The sequence below is a fragment of the Vidua macroura genome, chromosome 5 (assembly GCF_024509145.1).
Source record: "Vidua macroura isolate BioBank_ID:100142 chromosome 5, ASM2450914v1, whole genome shotgun sequence".
Lineage (NCBI taxonomy): Eukaryota > Metazoa > Chordata > Aves > Passeriformes > Viduidae > Vidua > Vidua macroura.
Genome location: NC_071575.1, coordinates 7955225 through 7970557, shown reverse-complemented (window position 1 = coordinate 7970557; position 15333 = coordinate 7955225). Strand labels below are relative to the sequence as shown.

At 39.2% G+C, this 15333-nt stretch overlaps 1 protein-coding gene across 2 annotated transcripts in view; it reads left to right on the top strand.

The window, feature by feature from the left end:
• Positions 1 to 15333, top strand: part of PHF21B (PHD finger protein 21B) — a 161461-nt gene that overhangs the window by 107371 nt on the left and 38757 nt on the right. For both annotated transcript variants that reach the window (XM_053977790.1, XM_053977789.1), the window contains one exon: positions 8582 to 8674. In XM_053977790.1, coding sequence (XP_053833765.1) covers positions 8582 to 8674 — 93 coding nt within the window. The remainder of the gene's footprint in view (positions 1 to 8581; positions 8675 to 15333) is intronic.

The following is a 15333-nucleotide window of genomic DNA, read 5'->3' as shown; positions in this document are numbered from 1 at the left end:
CTCAGGCAAAATTTTATTGTACTTTCCCCAGGTTCTATTCTCAAGGAAGTAACTTTTGGTACCAACATCCAGTTTTTATGGCTGAACTGATATAGTAGCTTCTTTTGTCATAAAGGGTTGGAATTGTCATTCCATTTTCTTTGTGGGTTCTGTCTTCCCCCCCACCTCTCCCTTGCTTTTCTCTGCCACCTCAGCTAAGAAATTTTGTTTTTCTCCTTGTCTTTATTCTGTTGCTTGTTGGATACTTTCCGAAGCAAATTTAACCTTCTTCTGCCTAGCAAACTGGATTAGTTTAGCTCAGGCCTGACAAAAGGTACTGTCTGGAAGCAAGCAATTTTGTTGCCTCAGGTTGTCACTTCCCTCATGTTTTCCAGTTCTTCTGAGTGACAAAAGAACACTAACACTCAGAGCAAAGAGTACAAAAGCAACTCTGAGTCCAGTGGGTGCTAAGGTGAAATCATATGGAATTCAAAATTTTCAGTAGCTGCTAGTAAGCTGCCTGGGCCATTCTGATAGGTGAGGATTCCTAAATCACTATGGGATGATGGTCAATTTCCTCCTTTATTTTTCATCCCCTTTTCATACTGTAATCTTCTGTAATATCCTGCAGCTGTGGTAGGACAGTGGTGCTTTAGTAGCTGCTGGGTCTGTTAATGATTTCCACTCCTGCCTGAGCTCACTTGAGGAAGAGGCATGAAACTGCTTTGTGTGACATTGTTCATACATTTTCCCTTTACTCAGGAATATTTCTGCGAACTGTGAACGCAGACTAAGTAATTTGAAAACATTAGTCATTAAAAACCAGATCAACCTGGAACAGTTGAGTAGTTAAACAGCAAACCTTTTATGAATCATCTGAGCAGGAGACTATAGGTGTGATCACAGCTGCTAAATCTTGCTTCAACTCATTGGCATTGTGCTCATTTGTGCAGGAGGTGGAGACTTAATTAGTTAAATATGGTTTCTGAATAAGGCTACAAATCACAGAACAGGTATGTGCATGCTAATGCATTTAGCACATCCAAACTTTTTTTCTTTTTATTTTGATTCAGCAATTTGGAGTGTGATCTAATACCTATGGAAAAAATCCTAATAAAAATAATTTATAATAAATTATATATATATAATGTAAGTGTATTTTTATAATATATGTAGAAATTATTCATAATTATTTTTATTTAAAAAATGGTGCATTAAAAAAAGCTACTGACCAGTAAATAATATGGTGCAAATTGTGTTTAGGAATAAGCATTTGGCACAGATGTCTCCTTGTGTAAATAATCATCAGGATTTCTGAAACAGGGAAGAATGTGGGCTGTATTCATTGTGTTTTCCCTTTGCCAGAATACATACCTACAGTGTGTTCAGAGTTTGTATTTTTCAGTGTACCCAGATGGCAATGTGTAAGTGGCAAGAAGTAGAGATAGTGGTTTGAAAATCTTGTGATAAAAGCAGAGATAAATTGGGTGGTGCTCTGAAAAGCCTGAGAGACACAGGAAAAGCAGAACATTACTTGCTTCATCTCTGCATATTCTCTTCTGATACCTGCATGAAATGTGATACCACCTTGGGCTTCCCTGCAAATGAGTGGTGATGAAAGGGATGAGTACAAAAACCTCAGCAGCGACTGAGAATTTGGTTTTCAAAGCAGGTGTGGAATTTAAGGTGGTACCTTGCCTCCTATTGCTTGTGGCTACCCTCATGCAGAGAGAGCTGTTCCAGGACAAAAGTCCAAGTCATTGTTAATTGGCTATAAGGAGAGTTGTTTTAAATAGTATTTTTGGTGCCCAAAGAAAGGATAGTTTCAAAAATATTGCTATTTTGAAAAAGCAACAGGACATGTATTTCCAATTGTCAACTTCATAACAATCATAAATTGCTTATGCAAGCATGATTAATGAATTCTGAGTAAAGGGAGAGGAACTGGGGAGAACAAACACTTTTAAAATCTGTAAAGTAAACCTTTACATTTCTATGGAATTCCAATTAAATGACTGTTTACACAAAATATGTGTCTGAAATAACAGCCTCTTTAGAATACAATGAAATGTGAAACTGATACCTTATTCCATCAGGTTGTTGGAAATGCCATGCACAGTGATTTCACCAGATTTTGGAGAATGAAAAATTATTTCCACTGATTTTTATGCAAGTTGAGTCTAGAAGGAAAGAAAAAATATGTATCTGAACATGTCTTACAGGAGCCTCAAAGTTATGTCCAAAGGCCTGTTGCTTTTATTGGTGGACTCTCTGGAAACATGATAGTATTCAGATGTTTAGGTGAACCAGAGCACAGCAGTTATCTGGGATTCGTGAGGGAAGGGGCAGCAAGTTTTAGGTCAAATCAACTTGGAGGCTGCATATAAGTGCTTGGCATTTATATAAAGCAATCTTAAGGTTGAATGCAGCATTCAAGTTGTAAAATGGATGTAGAATGGGTAAAAAACCCCTGCAATTACTTCAGTGATGATCCATTCAGGTTAAGAATTTTCATCTTTGCTGTTGCCATAGCAATCTGGTCCCCTGTCACTACCACATTAAAAATCCATTCTGTAAAACTGTTGTTGCCAATACTGAACGCGTAACAGACAAAAAGATTTTTTTAATAGCTTAGGTTCAACACGAAGAAGACCTAGATCTTAAAAAGATACATATGTTCTTTAAAAAGGAGAAGATTAGTATTTCCATAATTCATTGCAGGAACACAGTATTTGTGCTGCAGTATTGATGTCAGTATAAAATAATTTGCAAATAATCCAGCAATGTAGTGTCAGTTGAGCTCAAATAATTGAACTGTTCAGCTGAGATACAACAAACCCATATGTTCCTGAGTTAAACTCTTATTTTGGTAATGTGCTGTAGAACTGAATGTGTCTTTAACCTTCTGTTACTGGTTGAGTCTGATTCTCTTCAGTGATTGACTGGAGTGGTTTTACTTTTCCTGGTGCAATTCTGGAGTGGGAGAACAGTTATGTCTCCTAACAGCTTCACATCTGTAATGTAATCTTAAACTGCTCATGGACACAAGCTCTGTAATGAGTTTGTACAGAAAATGAATTGTAGCAATAAGTCCTTAAGCATTTGTTACTACATCTAAAGGAGGGGGGAGGGCAATTTATAATTCAAAGTGAACATAGCAATGGTTTGACAAGTGTATGTACCCAAACTGAGTAAAATGCAAATACTTTTCAATAGAGATACAATATCTAGATACATACATATATATATGTGTGTGTGTATTCATTCAGGACTGAAAGGCAGAAGCTTGCTTAAATCACAAATAGTCCTAGATTTGAAAACTCAGGCATTGACTAAATAAGTCATAACATAATAGCTGGAAACTGAATGTATGCCCCTTAGTCTGATTGCTGATAATGTAGGTCTCATCTTTGTTTCTGCTGCAGCATCCTTTTATCCTCTGATCATCTCTAGACTTCATCCTTTGAATTCTTATTCTCTGCCTATGCCATACTTCTTTGTTTCACTTTTTATGTCTTTCACTTGCTACTCTCCCCACACTTCTATACCTCAGTTGTCTTTGAGAGCTTTTATCCTGGGATGGTGTTGATTTATTGCAGGAGAATCATAGGAGGTTCACAGAATATTCTGAATTGAAAGGGACCCACAAGGATCATTGAATCCAGCTCCTGTTTGTTACTCCTGTAGTTACAATGCAAGGCATTAATAGAAATGACAGCGATAAGTGATCTTCTTTTATAACTGCACTTGTCAATATCTCTTAAATTTTTCATTTCCTTTTGGTTTGAATGGAAGGAACTGCTTTTTGGTTTGGTGGGGTTTTTTTTTGGTTGTTGGTTTTTTTTGTTTGTTTGTTTTGCTTTGTTTTTTCTTTTAATGCAACTGTGTCCTCTTGTTCCTCTTGTTTGGGGACTTGAGCTAGTTTTCCCATTTTGAGTTATTACTGTTATCTTATTGAATAAACTGACCAGTGAAAAGGATGATTTCATTTGGACCCTTCACCTCTTTTTGCAATTTGAATGTGACCCTTTGGAACGTGCTGCTGGATGACATTTACCCAACAGGGATTGCAGGTCCCCTCCACAATGGGCCTGCTGCATTCCTGTCTGACAGCATCTGTGCATCACTGAGTCCAAACCATGTCCCTGACATGCCAGATCCCTGTCTGCCTGTGGAGGTCCCTGCAGACAGGAGTTGGGAAATATCTTGTGTCCCAGTCACATATATTCATTATCCAGTAACTCCTGCACTGAGGGATGGGGTGGTCGAGCTTTTCTGTTCCAGTCCAGGGCTGGAGGTTGAGGTAAGAGTTAGCAAAAGATCATGAGCTCTCAAAATGCTTCTGGATGTAAAGTTTAGTGAATTAGACAGTAGGAAATACACTGGATGTATTTGTTCTTATTTGAAAAAAACCCAACTGTATAAAGTAGTAAGTCTGGTTTAAATGCATACAATCAAACCTGAGGCAAACTGAAATTTGGCTCTTCACTTTCCCCCATCCCGTCACATTGTAGATGTTTTAGGGGGTCACCAGAAAAGCCCAAGTAGCTTTAGACAAAGGAGAGATTCAGAAATATTTTTTACTTTTATCGACCTTTTTCATTAAAATGCTTAGAGCTGTAAATGTAGAAATAAGAAACTCATTTATCTTTACAGAAGTGCTGCTATTCTACACTCATAAAATAATCTTTTAAATTATTGTTTCTGCTTGTATCAATAAATCCATACAAAATGCTTAAAGGTCAAGCATTGCCAGAAAAATGTCTTTTGTTAATTAGGAGTTTTTAAGAATGTGCACCAGCTTGCTCCTTGGATAAACTGGAAAAGAATAAGGAGAAAAGAAAAAAGTCCCCATGGATGAAAACGATAGTGTGGAATTAGTGAGTGGCAAGTCTTTGCACCATCAGGCTCACCATGACCTGGACAGTCGGGGCATGAAAACAGGTGGCTCTGCTAACAGGAAGAACAAAAGTTTATTTTTCTGTTTGTTGGGGAGGTATCGTGATTAGTTACCTCCTAAAGCCCGTGGGCTTGAGCTGAGGGCTCAACTTGAGCTGATGTATGAAGGGGCATGTGAGCAGGATTTGACATATCATACCTTGAGCCATGGGAAATTTGTCCAGTTCTCATTGTGTGGCCAAAGGCATCAGATAAAGACACTTATGTTTTTATTTCCCAGGCAAGTGGTTTTACCTTCTCATTTATGTACAGCTTGAATAAGAACAAAGCAGTGTAAATTGCCTCCAGAGGCAAACTGCCCAACCACCCATTCTGGCACCTGCACCTCCTTCATTGCAGACACTGGGATTCCCTGTTTCATACTTTGCTTCTTTCACCCATCGTTGTGGAGACATCCTGGTCTGCCTAAAAATTAGGCCATTTGGATGGAGGTCTCCATACATGGGTGAGATGAAGTTAATCAGTCACATGGATTAGACACTGGAATTTTAACCTGCACAACAGTCTAGCCCTGACCCATTATCATTTTACCTCTAAATCTAGATTTTTTAATCACTAAAAGGGAGACAATAATACTGACCTAGGCAAAGTACCCAGACGTAAGAAACAAAATGTGCTACAGGAAAAGTACGGAGGTCATTGAATTCTTGAATAGCTCAAGCTATTTATTGCCCAAGCTGGGAAATAGTAACAAAACAATGTAAATAGTGAAAAATAAAACAGATACTTACATATCTCTCTGTCTGAACATACTGTAGTGCTAATATTAACATGAGACTGAAGTTCTGACTTTTCCCTTGGCCATATGATTTCTATACTGAGATTGTTTCCTTGAATATTCAGTAACAGATCCTTACTATAAAACCCTTTATAAACAGAAGGCTGCATCTTTATCACTGAAAATTTCATAACTTAAGACTGCCATTATTTGGTTTTGTACTTTTGTGTTTGCTGCAGAACTGCTACTTCAGGAAAATAAATCTGATTAAATTTTTGAAAGTGCAGGTGACAGAACTGACGGTAGTTCATTTCTCCACTACCCACAGATGATTCCTCCTGACTTTGCCTTCAAGTGAAGCTGAGGAAACAGTGCAGAGTAGTTTTGTGGTGTTTCTTGTTTGTTCTCTCCTTCCCATTTCTTTTGTCTCAATCATTCATTGTTCTGAAACCTGAACCGGAACTGGCCCAGAGGTGCACCCAGGGGCTGACATGACCTCCTTCCTCACAGGACAGAGAGTCATTCTGTTCTAGATGCTTGGTTGGTTTTTTATTCCCTGGAGATATTTGAAGTAATACAAGAGAAGAGATTTTTTGCTCAGACATGGAGTTCCTTGTGCATCTTAACAATTGATAACTCTATCTTACTTAACATCTCAGTAATTTGACTCTTAACTTTATAATGAGTTCCCAATTTCATACAGCATCAGCACTTTGTATTTTAACGGCATCACAGAATCATTAAGGTTGGAAAACACATCTAAGATCATCAAGTCCAACCCTGGACCAAACACTGCCATGCCAACCACAATGTATTTTGTTGTCCAGTTTGGAAATCTTGCAAATCCTTGTGTATCTGTAGGAATAGGAATACTAGAATGTGTGTTTGCAAGGTCAGAGGCAGCAGCCTTTAAAGCACAACTTTCCAGAAGGCAGAACTTTCTGTTTTTAACTTTCTGTAGAGGGTATCTGTGCAGCGCAGGAGAAGTAGTGCTGCCCTTGGTATTTCCAAGTAGACCTTGGACTTCACTGTGTGGTGAAAGAAATCTCTTTTGGGGTAGTAGGAAAATGTAGATCCTACTTGTGATAAGCTTTCTGTAGCATGAGTTGGAAAGTTCACTTCAGTATTTACCCTAAAAAATCTGAATCAGGGCTGAATTAATTACAGTTCATGCTAATATTAAGCAGGAAGTTGTGATAAGTCTAATAAATGCCCATAGCAGCAGGTGGCAGCTCAATTTCTCCCTCTCCCCAGACTGCAGTAGTTCATCATGTTATTCTTGCCAATGTGTGAGGCTGTGATAGGGTAGAGAGGGCAATGAAGTTGTTCAGTCAGATCCTTCCCATTGTTTTTAGTCCATGTATCACCCTGTAAGGAAACTGTGGCAGAAATACCCACTTCTGTTCCTCACCCTGCTGCCAGATCCTTAATTTCTAAAGGAAGGTGTTATTTACTTGTTTTATCAACCATGGATGGAAATGCCGCTTCTCTCTGCCCCCTTTCCCTCTTCTCTTGGCTTGAGACAGAATTTTAATGGAGTATATTTTTCCATGGATAATCCAGGCTACTAGTAATCCATGAGTACTCAAGAAAAATTGTCTTGCATGTTTATAACTGTTCAGCTCTCCTTGTTGTTTTAATCAGGCAAATCTTCTTCAAATGTTAATCTTTGCTGAATATGCAACATCACACCCCTAAATGTCTCTGACAGGAGTAGCAGAGGTAAAAATATAAACACTGTAAGAGAAGATTATTGAGAATATTCTGCCTGAATACACTTGTTATTTCCTTATGAAACACTGGAGACAGATGACATAGACTGTTTTGCCACTCTGTGAGTGAGGTCTGAGGAGAACACATCAGTATGGATATGACACAGTTTCACTTTCCTTGAGCTGATTATGTTATAGTTTCTTCACTACTGACAAATTTCATTACCAGATTGGGGTAATAATAGCATATTTTATCTTGCTGGCTGTGATCCAAAATCTTGGTTTAGAGCAGAGTTAAATTTAGAGAAATTCAGTTGAATCTATATTTTTCTCCGTATTAGCTATTTCTTACAGCCTGATAAGATTTTCTGTTTGGTGGCTAAGTGTCTCTTACTATTATAATCACAGTCATATGCTTGCTCATACTGCTGTGTTGTCCCAACAGCAATAACCAAATGCTAGATAAAAGTTACAAAACCTTAGCTTAAGAATATTGGCCAGTTAACCAAAGTATGAACTTTTGCTTAGAAGCTGTGGCTTCCCCATCCCTGGAAATGTCCAAGGCCATATTGGATGGGGCTTGGAGCAACCTTGTCTGGTGGAAAGTGCCCCTGCCCATGCTGGGGGGTGAAATTGGGTGATCTTTAAGGTCCCTTCCAATCCAAGCCATTCCATGATTCTATGAATTGAAATCAGGGATGAAAGACATTGGATGGGAAAAGTTAGCTGTCTTCTTTACATATATAGCCCAATCATAAATTTATAACCTATCTGCTTATTCCATCCTATTTTAAATAAGCTTTGAATAAATTTGGTACACAACTAAGAAAAGGGTGAGTAACAAAAATATGCATGGATAGTAATAAATGCTGTGTTGGCCCAAATGGGCGTCAGCTGAATGTTGTGTGGCAGTGTGCTGTAGCAGATTTATAGGCAGCTTTCTGTTTTAATAATTCAGTATTTACTATTTCCTGAGGCACAGTAAATATCTCTTTGTGACCCTGGCTACCATGAAATGCATCATTGTACCAATACACGTCACTGTGGTGCATTTCAGATCTTTTTTGAAAACAGTCTGGTGCCTAGAGAGCCTTCAGCCAGGGCAGCTGGGAAGAGAAAAAGAGCTGGAAGGGAACTGCTGGCTCAGATAGATTCTGTCTGGGAAAGCTTTACAATTGTTTTAAGCTGTGTTCAAATGTTTTTCTTCCAACAGACTTTGGGAACTATCACTGCAGTGCCCATTAAGGTTCCTCAGGTCAGCTCCTTGCAGAGGTTGGCAGGACAAGGACCAGCAGTGCTACCTCAGGTACAAAACACAGTGTCAAAGAGGGGGTTGTGTCATTTTGTACATATTCTCTGCTTCTGTCTAGTACCCAGGCCTGGGTGCATCAGCACACTGATTTTGCAGAGTTGTGTTTTTCTTCAGCCCGTGAAAAAAATAATTATTCTTGGAGCGTACTGATAGCACAATGAAGAGCTATAAAATGTAATGTAGATTCATTGTGGAAGAGCAAAATACATATGGTGAAATGTAAATTTATGCTTTAAAGTTGAATCACAAATCAAAGAAGTGAAAATCTGTAATTCTGTAATTAAAATAACTGGTGGAAGTGTTAACCTTCCTGTTCAAGATTTAACCCCATGTTCTGTTTCACTGACTTATTTGCCTTGTCTATCCCAATACAAAGTTTTGGCCCAGCTAACCCAGGTGCCAGACTGAGGAAAGATTCTCTGAGTAAGAGTGAAAGGAGAGTTGCACTCACTGTTTTTTAAAATGTTTCAAACTGTCTTCTTTTCTGAACACCATTCACTGTTTCTATAACTATGCACTTTATTCCCCATTTCAATCCTCTTTCTCAAAATTTTTGGATGTCAACAAGTGTTTTGCTGCAATTCTATGGTTTGCTCTTCACATTAATGATTATTAAGTATATTTCTCCCACTGTGGCCCTTAGAGCTCTATTTCTCATATATAAAAACTAGAAAAGTGCTGAAGTTGATGATATATAATCTTGTTATTGTTCCTTTATTTTTTCTTTTTTTTTAAAGTGGCAGAATCTAGTAGAAGATCTATGAACTAAATTTACTTAAGGAAGAAGTATTTCCAATACAAAGTTCTTAAATTCTCTCTTTAAATTACATTTTGTGGAAGGCAGAGTTGTGAACATAAAGCGAAGTTATAATTTTTTTATCAAGTTCAAGACTTTGCTTTTCTGTTGTTCTTACAAGTTAATAACATTTTGATTTCTGCCATTTTGGGGTGTCAAAGATGAGCAGATTGCTCCTGAAAATAGATGAGGTTCAAGAGCAGCTGAAAGACCTGTAACAGGACCTAAATTGTCATTTAGGTTATGTTTCAGTAATAGTGATGGCATTGCAAGTGCTGCACTTTGAGAAGTACCAATGCCCTATGCTTTTGTTAAATAGAAAAATTTCATTCAGTGCTAGATTCCATTTTGAAGAATTGAAAAAAGTGGAGGAAGCTGATTTCCTCAGCTTTTTGAAAAGAACACATACTTTCTGTCTTGCTGTTTAGGTCATGGCAATATTTTTATTTGTATTTCGCTTTGTTTCACTCCCTTCGTGGTACATGTTCAATTTCAGACCTGTTTATGTAATCATAATTAATACTAATCAACTACCACTGCTTTCCTGGCTGCCCTAAGCCATAGTTCACTAACTTTTCTGTTTAGTAAATGTTTCATATAGATAGAATGGGCAATAACTATCTAGCAATCTCATTTCTGAAAAACTAGAAATTAAGTAGGCAGCTGTATGTAAGACCACATTATCAGGGGTATGTCTTATGCCCTGAGTTTTTTCTGGCTTTTTTACAGGCCCACAGTGGGCCAGCTTCTTCAGCAACAGCCTGTCCTATTTACATGCCAGTCCTCCTTTATGCTGCTTCATGGTCCATATGTTCCTCTCCCTCTCCAAGCTCACAGAGAAGTTTAAAATTTCCATACAGATTCCAGTGGGGAACTCCTCCATCCATCAAACATCCCTCCTTTGTGCTCAGTGTCATCAGAGATACCAGGTTTTCATCTACAAGTGGAATGTTTGGCTTCTAATTAGTCAGATGTCTTGCAAACAGACTTAATATAGCCATGGACCAAAGCTGTCATTGCCCAGGTACAACTGGATGCAGGTGACCTGGGAAGCCACTGTAAGCCTGCAGCACTGTGTCACTGTGAAGGCTGTCCTTTGTAAGAGCTGTAGGGTGAGTGCATAGTCACTGCTCTGCTCCAGCAAAACTGGAAACTTCAGATGGAAATATAAAAATTCCAGGAAGCAAGGCATGTGGTACCATATACATAACAGGTGTTATGGTAAAAAACATCTCCTCCTTCTTCCTTGTAGTGTTGTGAAAACAAGCACCTAATAAAAAATTATTTTGGAAATTAAGAGGTGTATATTATCTTCCAGTAGGAGCTGGAAATCATGCAGAATTAAATCCAGTCACAGTCCATGTCCTCAGCTTTTATTCATCAGACTTGGTCACAGACCAGGGTGGCCACTAACCTCCTTTTGTCCCCGTGGGTGACAGGCAAGGCCTCATACCTTGCTCTGAGTTACTGGCACAATCCTGCCATTCTAGTCCAGCTGGGTTTGGCACCTCCTAAAACCTTTACTGTGTTTGCCCATGTAACAGCAAATTACTGTGACAGCAGAACCATATTCATCACTCCTCTACCAAGAATTTGGAGTATTTCACAGGGAATGAAAGCAGTGCTGTGTCCAGACTCAGATGTTATCTATGGCTCAGTCTTGTTCTGAAAGGGATGGAACCTTCCTCAATCTCCATCTCTGCCAAGTCTAGTTGTGACAGTGAAGTGTGTGGAGTCCTGTAGTGATGGAACCAGAGCAGCAAAGGCTCCTGTGCTCCAGCAGCTGTGTCTGTTTACTCAAGCAGGTGAGTCCAGGTGTAGCTGGTGCAAGTGCAGTGGCAGGTGCAGTTGCACTCACCTAATATTTTGGGCTGTGTATGCTGCTTCTCTGCAGGTATGTGGAGGAGTGGAAGGCCTGGGCGGAGCCTTTTTGGGATTCCTGCCATTTTAGGATCCTACTTATATGTGAATCATTGTCTGGGAGTGCCTTTCCTCTAAGGTGGACAGATTACACTTCTGTCTCAGCTGCATGTAGATAACTGGAAAAAAATCTAAGTCAGTATCTGCATTCCTGGCAGCACACCAACTGCTCCCTGACATTTCTCCTTTTGGCCAGTCTCATTATTTCTTTGGGATTCAGATTCCCTTTAGATTTATGGGTAGGCATAAATATTACCACGATGGCTGGATAGAAAGAGGGGACTCCTCCATTTTGAGGCCTCATCATGTCTAAAGGAGTTTGACATATCTGAGACTTTGGTGCTCCTCATCTTGATAGCCTCTTTTGATTTACCCCTATGCAGTCAAGCAAAGACATACCACACAAGTAAACCGAGACATTTAACAAGAGTTACATAAAATAATGTATACAGCTCCCTCATTTTCCACATTAGTACAGATACTTGTCATTTGTTCTGTTCATTTGAATGGGTTTATGATATGACCCCCTGGAAGCTTTTCCATCTGGGAAATGAAGTTTCAAAATTTGCACATTCACAAATGGCAGCAAAATCCCATCACTTAGAACTGCTAATTAAGTGGTGAGCAAACAAACATTACTTACAAGTTCTTTGCACAATACAAACAATATTTTAGGCATTCATTATTTGCCAAAACAAGCATCTTTGGCAGACATTTGTGCGTTTTTTGGGTTTTCTTTCTTCATTTGGGATTTTTTTTTGTTTGGTTGGTTGGTTGTTTTTTTTTCCCTAAATATGAAAGTATTTTTGCTTTCATCAAATAAGTGAGCTGTGATGTTTGAGAAGCTAATTCCAGATAGCTTTTCTCTTCTTACTTTGGTCTTTGAGGTGTCCAGCTGAGTAAGATGCTTTGAAACAGCACACTCTCCACTGCACTCTAAGAAGAAAATCCTAGAGATCCTCTACTTAAACACTGTGGTACTCTGGAGCTATTCCCCTTCTTTATGGTACAATCTGCTCTAAGGAGATTGTGTGGTGGCATTCCATCAGATTGAGTTCCAGTATCCAGCTGCAGTGCAAATATTCTGTTTATTTTGAACTGGTTTACAAACAAATATAAGTTGCACTGTAGCCACCTGGAGGTACATGTGAAATGTGATTTTCTGTTCTTCAACAGGAAGATTTTAAATGAAAAGGTAAAATATTAAAATAAATCCCCTGTTTTATTGTCAGTAATTTGGGCCTAGTCCAATCCTCATTCAAATTAATGGAGAGACTGTGACATTTGAATGGCAGTTAAATCAGATTATTTCCCCCACCTATCTTTCCAGTGCTGGTTGAAGGCACAGTTTGGGATGGCTTTGCTCATGACACTGCTGCTTAGAGCAGAGCAGTGTCTGCACTGGAGGGATCACACAGGTTAGTGGTGAAAACAAACAGGTACTCAAAGGGCCTTAGGTGAAATATGTATGCTTCAATCAACTCACAAATGTCTTAGGTTGGAACTGCATGTGTCTCTTCTATTCCTATCTGATGGGGCAGTTATCTTCTGTTAATTGGACAGTTTTCTTTATCTCTTCCACAACCCATCCTCCCTTGGGGGAAATATCTTCTGTTAATGGGCCAGTGAGTCCCACTGCATGACTGATAATATTACATCATCCCATTGTGAGAGGCTCTGCCCAGGGGGAGGAGCCAAGCATTCCCAACTGGATATAATCAGCTATTTGGAAGACTGCGGCAGCCTTTTCCACTGGATTCCCAGAGAAGTAGCCTTTTCCCAATGGATTCTGAGGAAAACCAGGCCCATCTACACCACCACTGGATTTTCAGAGGAAAACTCCACCCTTCTACAGGGTCACAGCTCCAACAGAACCACAGCTGACACTGCAGGAGGACTGCAGCCACCACTGAATGGGACTGCTACCAACACCCTGACCCACAGGGTGTCAGGTTGTATTCTGACTCTTGTCAGTGTTGTTTTGTGTTACTGCATTGTTTTGGTTTGTTTTTTTTTTTTCATTTTCGTCCCTAATAAAGAACTGTTATTCCTGCTCCCATATCTTTGCCTGAAAGCCCCCTTAATTTCAAAATTATAGCAATTCAGAGGGAGGGTTTTACATTTTCCATTTCAGGGGAGGGTCCTGCCTTCCTTAGCAGACACTTCTCTTTTCAAACCAAGACACTTTAACATGTGTAATTCAGTAGGGTCTAAGTGTGATTGCTGGGCTGCCTTGGGACAAGCTCTGTTATCTTGGTGTGCGTTTATTCTTCACTGGGTACCATGTGAGCCCAGCCAGAGTCTCCATGTGTTCCCAAATGTTAAAAAAACACAGTCTCCTTTAAAAAATTTATGTCATAGTTCTCATAAGCGCATTTCTACTGGTAATTGCTGCTTCTCTTCATATGTGTACCAAACCTCGATACTGCTCCTGGCTTCCTTGGTGGTAGGGCTTCTGGAAGATTTTTTGAAAGGAAAACAATTCCTAGAGACAGAATTAAGTTTTGGGATGCCACTGTGTACTATAGAAGAAATAGGTTGGTCTGTGGCAAAGTCTCTCTCTGATTGCATCATGAGTTTAAAAAAACCCATCTTTTTTAAGTGTAATGTAGCCATTAATACCATTGGAAAGCATTACTAAATGCAAGTCAGTATTTCAAGAAAATAGAAAAGAAACTCACAGGCATACATATTTGTATAAAAAGTTATACAGAATTGTGCAGTAGAGAGACAAGAAAGGAATAGTGGAATTGGATAAAGTTGTTTTTACAATATCAGGGGGAAAGGATTATAATAACCTAAGGGATGTTGTGAAACGTTCTGCTATATAACTGTCAGCACTTCCAGGGGAATGTGTTGGAATGCTACTGGAGGAGAAGAGGGAGGATCTAATTGAAGGTAACTTAATCAGTGCGGTAAGCAACCAAGCAACAGTATTTAATATTCATTGTATGCATGCAGAAAACAAGCAAAATTACTTTTTATAAAAAGTTTGCAGAGGCCTGACTGAAAAAGTAGCCCTTTATAAATGTAGTTATTAATCTGTTTTATTGCATATAAGCTCTTCTACTGTGCTTGTCACTGTACTTGAAGCACCTTCTGGTAATGTGTTAAGCACCAAGATGAACATCTGATATAAGCTATTTCTTCTCTTTTCCTTTGGGAAGAAGCACATGCAGCTGACAGCTCTGCTTAAGGGTTTTTTTTAATCAATTTGATTCTTTTTAATGGTCATGCTACTATTAATTGCATGACACTATAGAAAACATATAGTGTAGAAATTGATGAGTGTGCTCCTAATTCTTAGAGAAGAAGTTTGAGACAGCTGCCTCAGCCTTGTTATAGGGACTCCCTGCACCAGGGACACGTGGCCAGCTTGGCCTTTCATATTAAGTCTTTATAGGGAGAGCTTTGAAGATTGGGATGGAAATATAGTACTTTATTGAAGAGTCTGTGAGAGTCTGTCTCAGTTCCACACTAGTGGATGGGTTTGGTAGGTTGCCTGTGCTGCTGAGACAGGCAGTAGCTTGCTGTAGCACCTTCAAGGTAGGTATTTTACACTGCTGCTGTGCAGCCAAGACAGTGAAGGTGTGACTAAAGTAGTGTCATAAGAACATTCCTTGTGGATGGTAGCATGACAGGGTTTGGAAGTGGCAAGAAATCCAATCTTCTACAGTAAGGTCAAGGATGAATGTGTAGGGTAGATCACGGGTAGGGTAGGTCAAATGCACCTCTTCCAGAGGACTTCCATCTGTTTCCTCTGCCTTTCTATCAGTGTCAGTTTTCAGTTTTTAACAAGAGAACTGATCTAGAATGGTAGAAAGGAGAAGCAACCCTAACCCCAACATGCCTGAGACCTTCAGATCTGATCAGTGTTGTAAGCACTTTGAAAACAACCTCCATAGAAGTCAGCTCTCCAAGACAGTCTGCACACAGA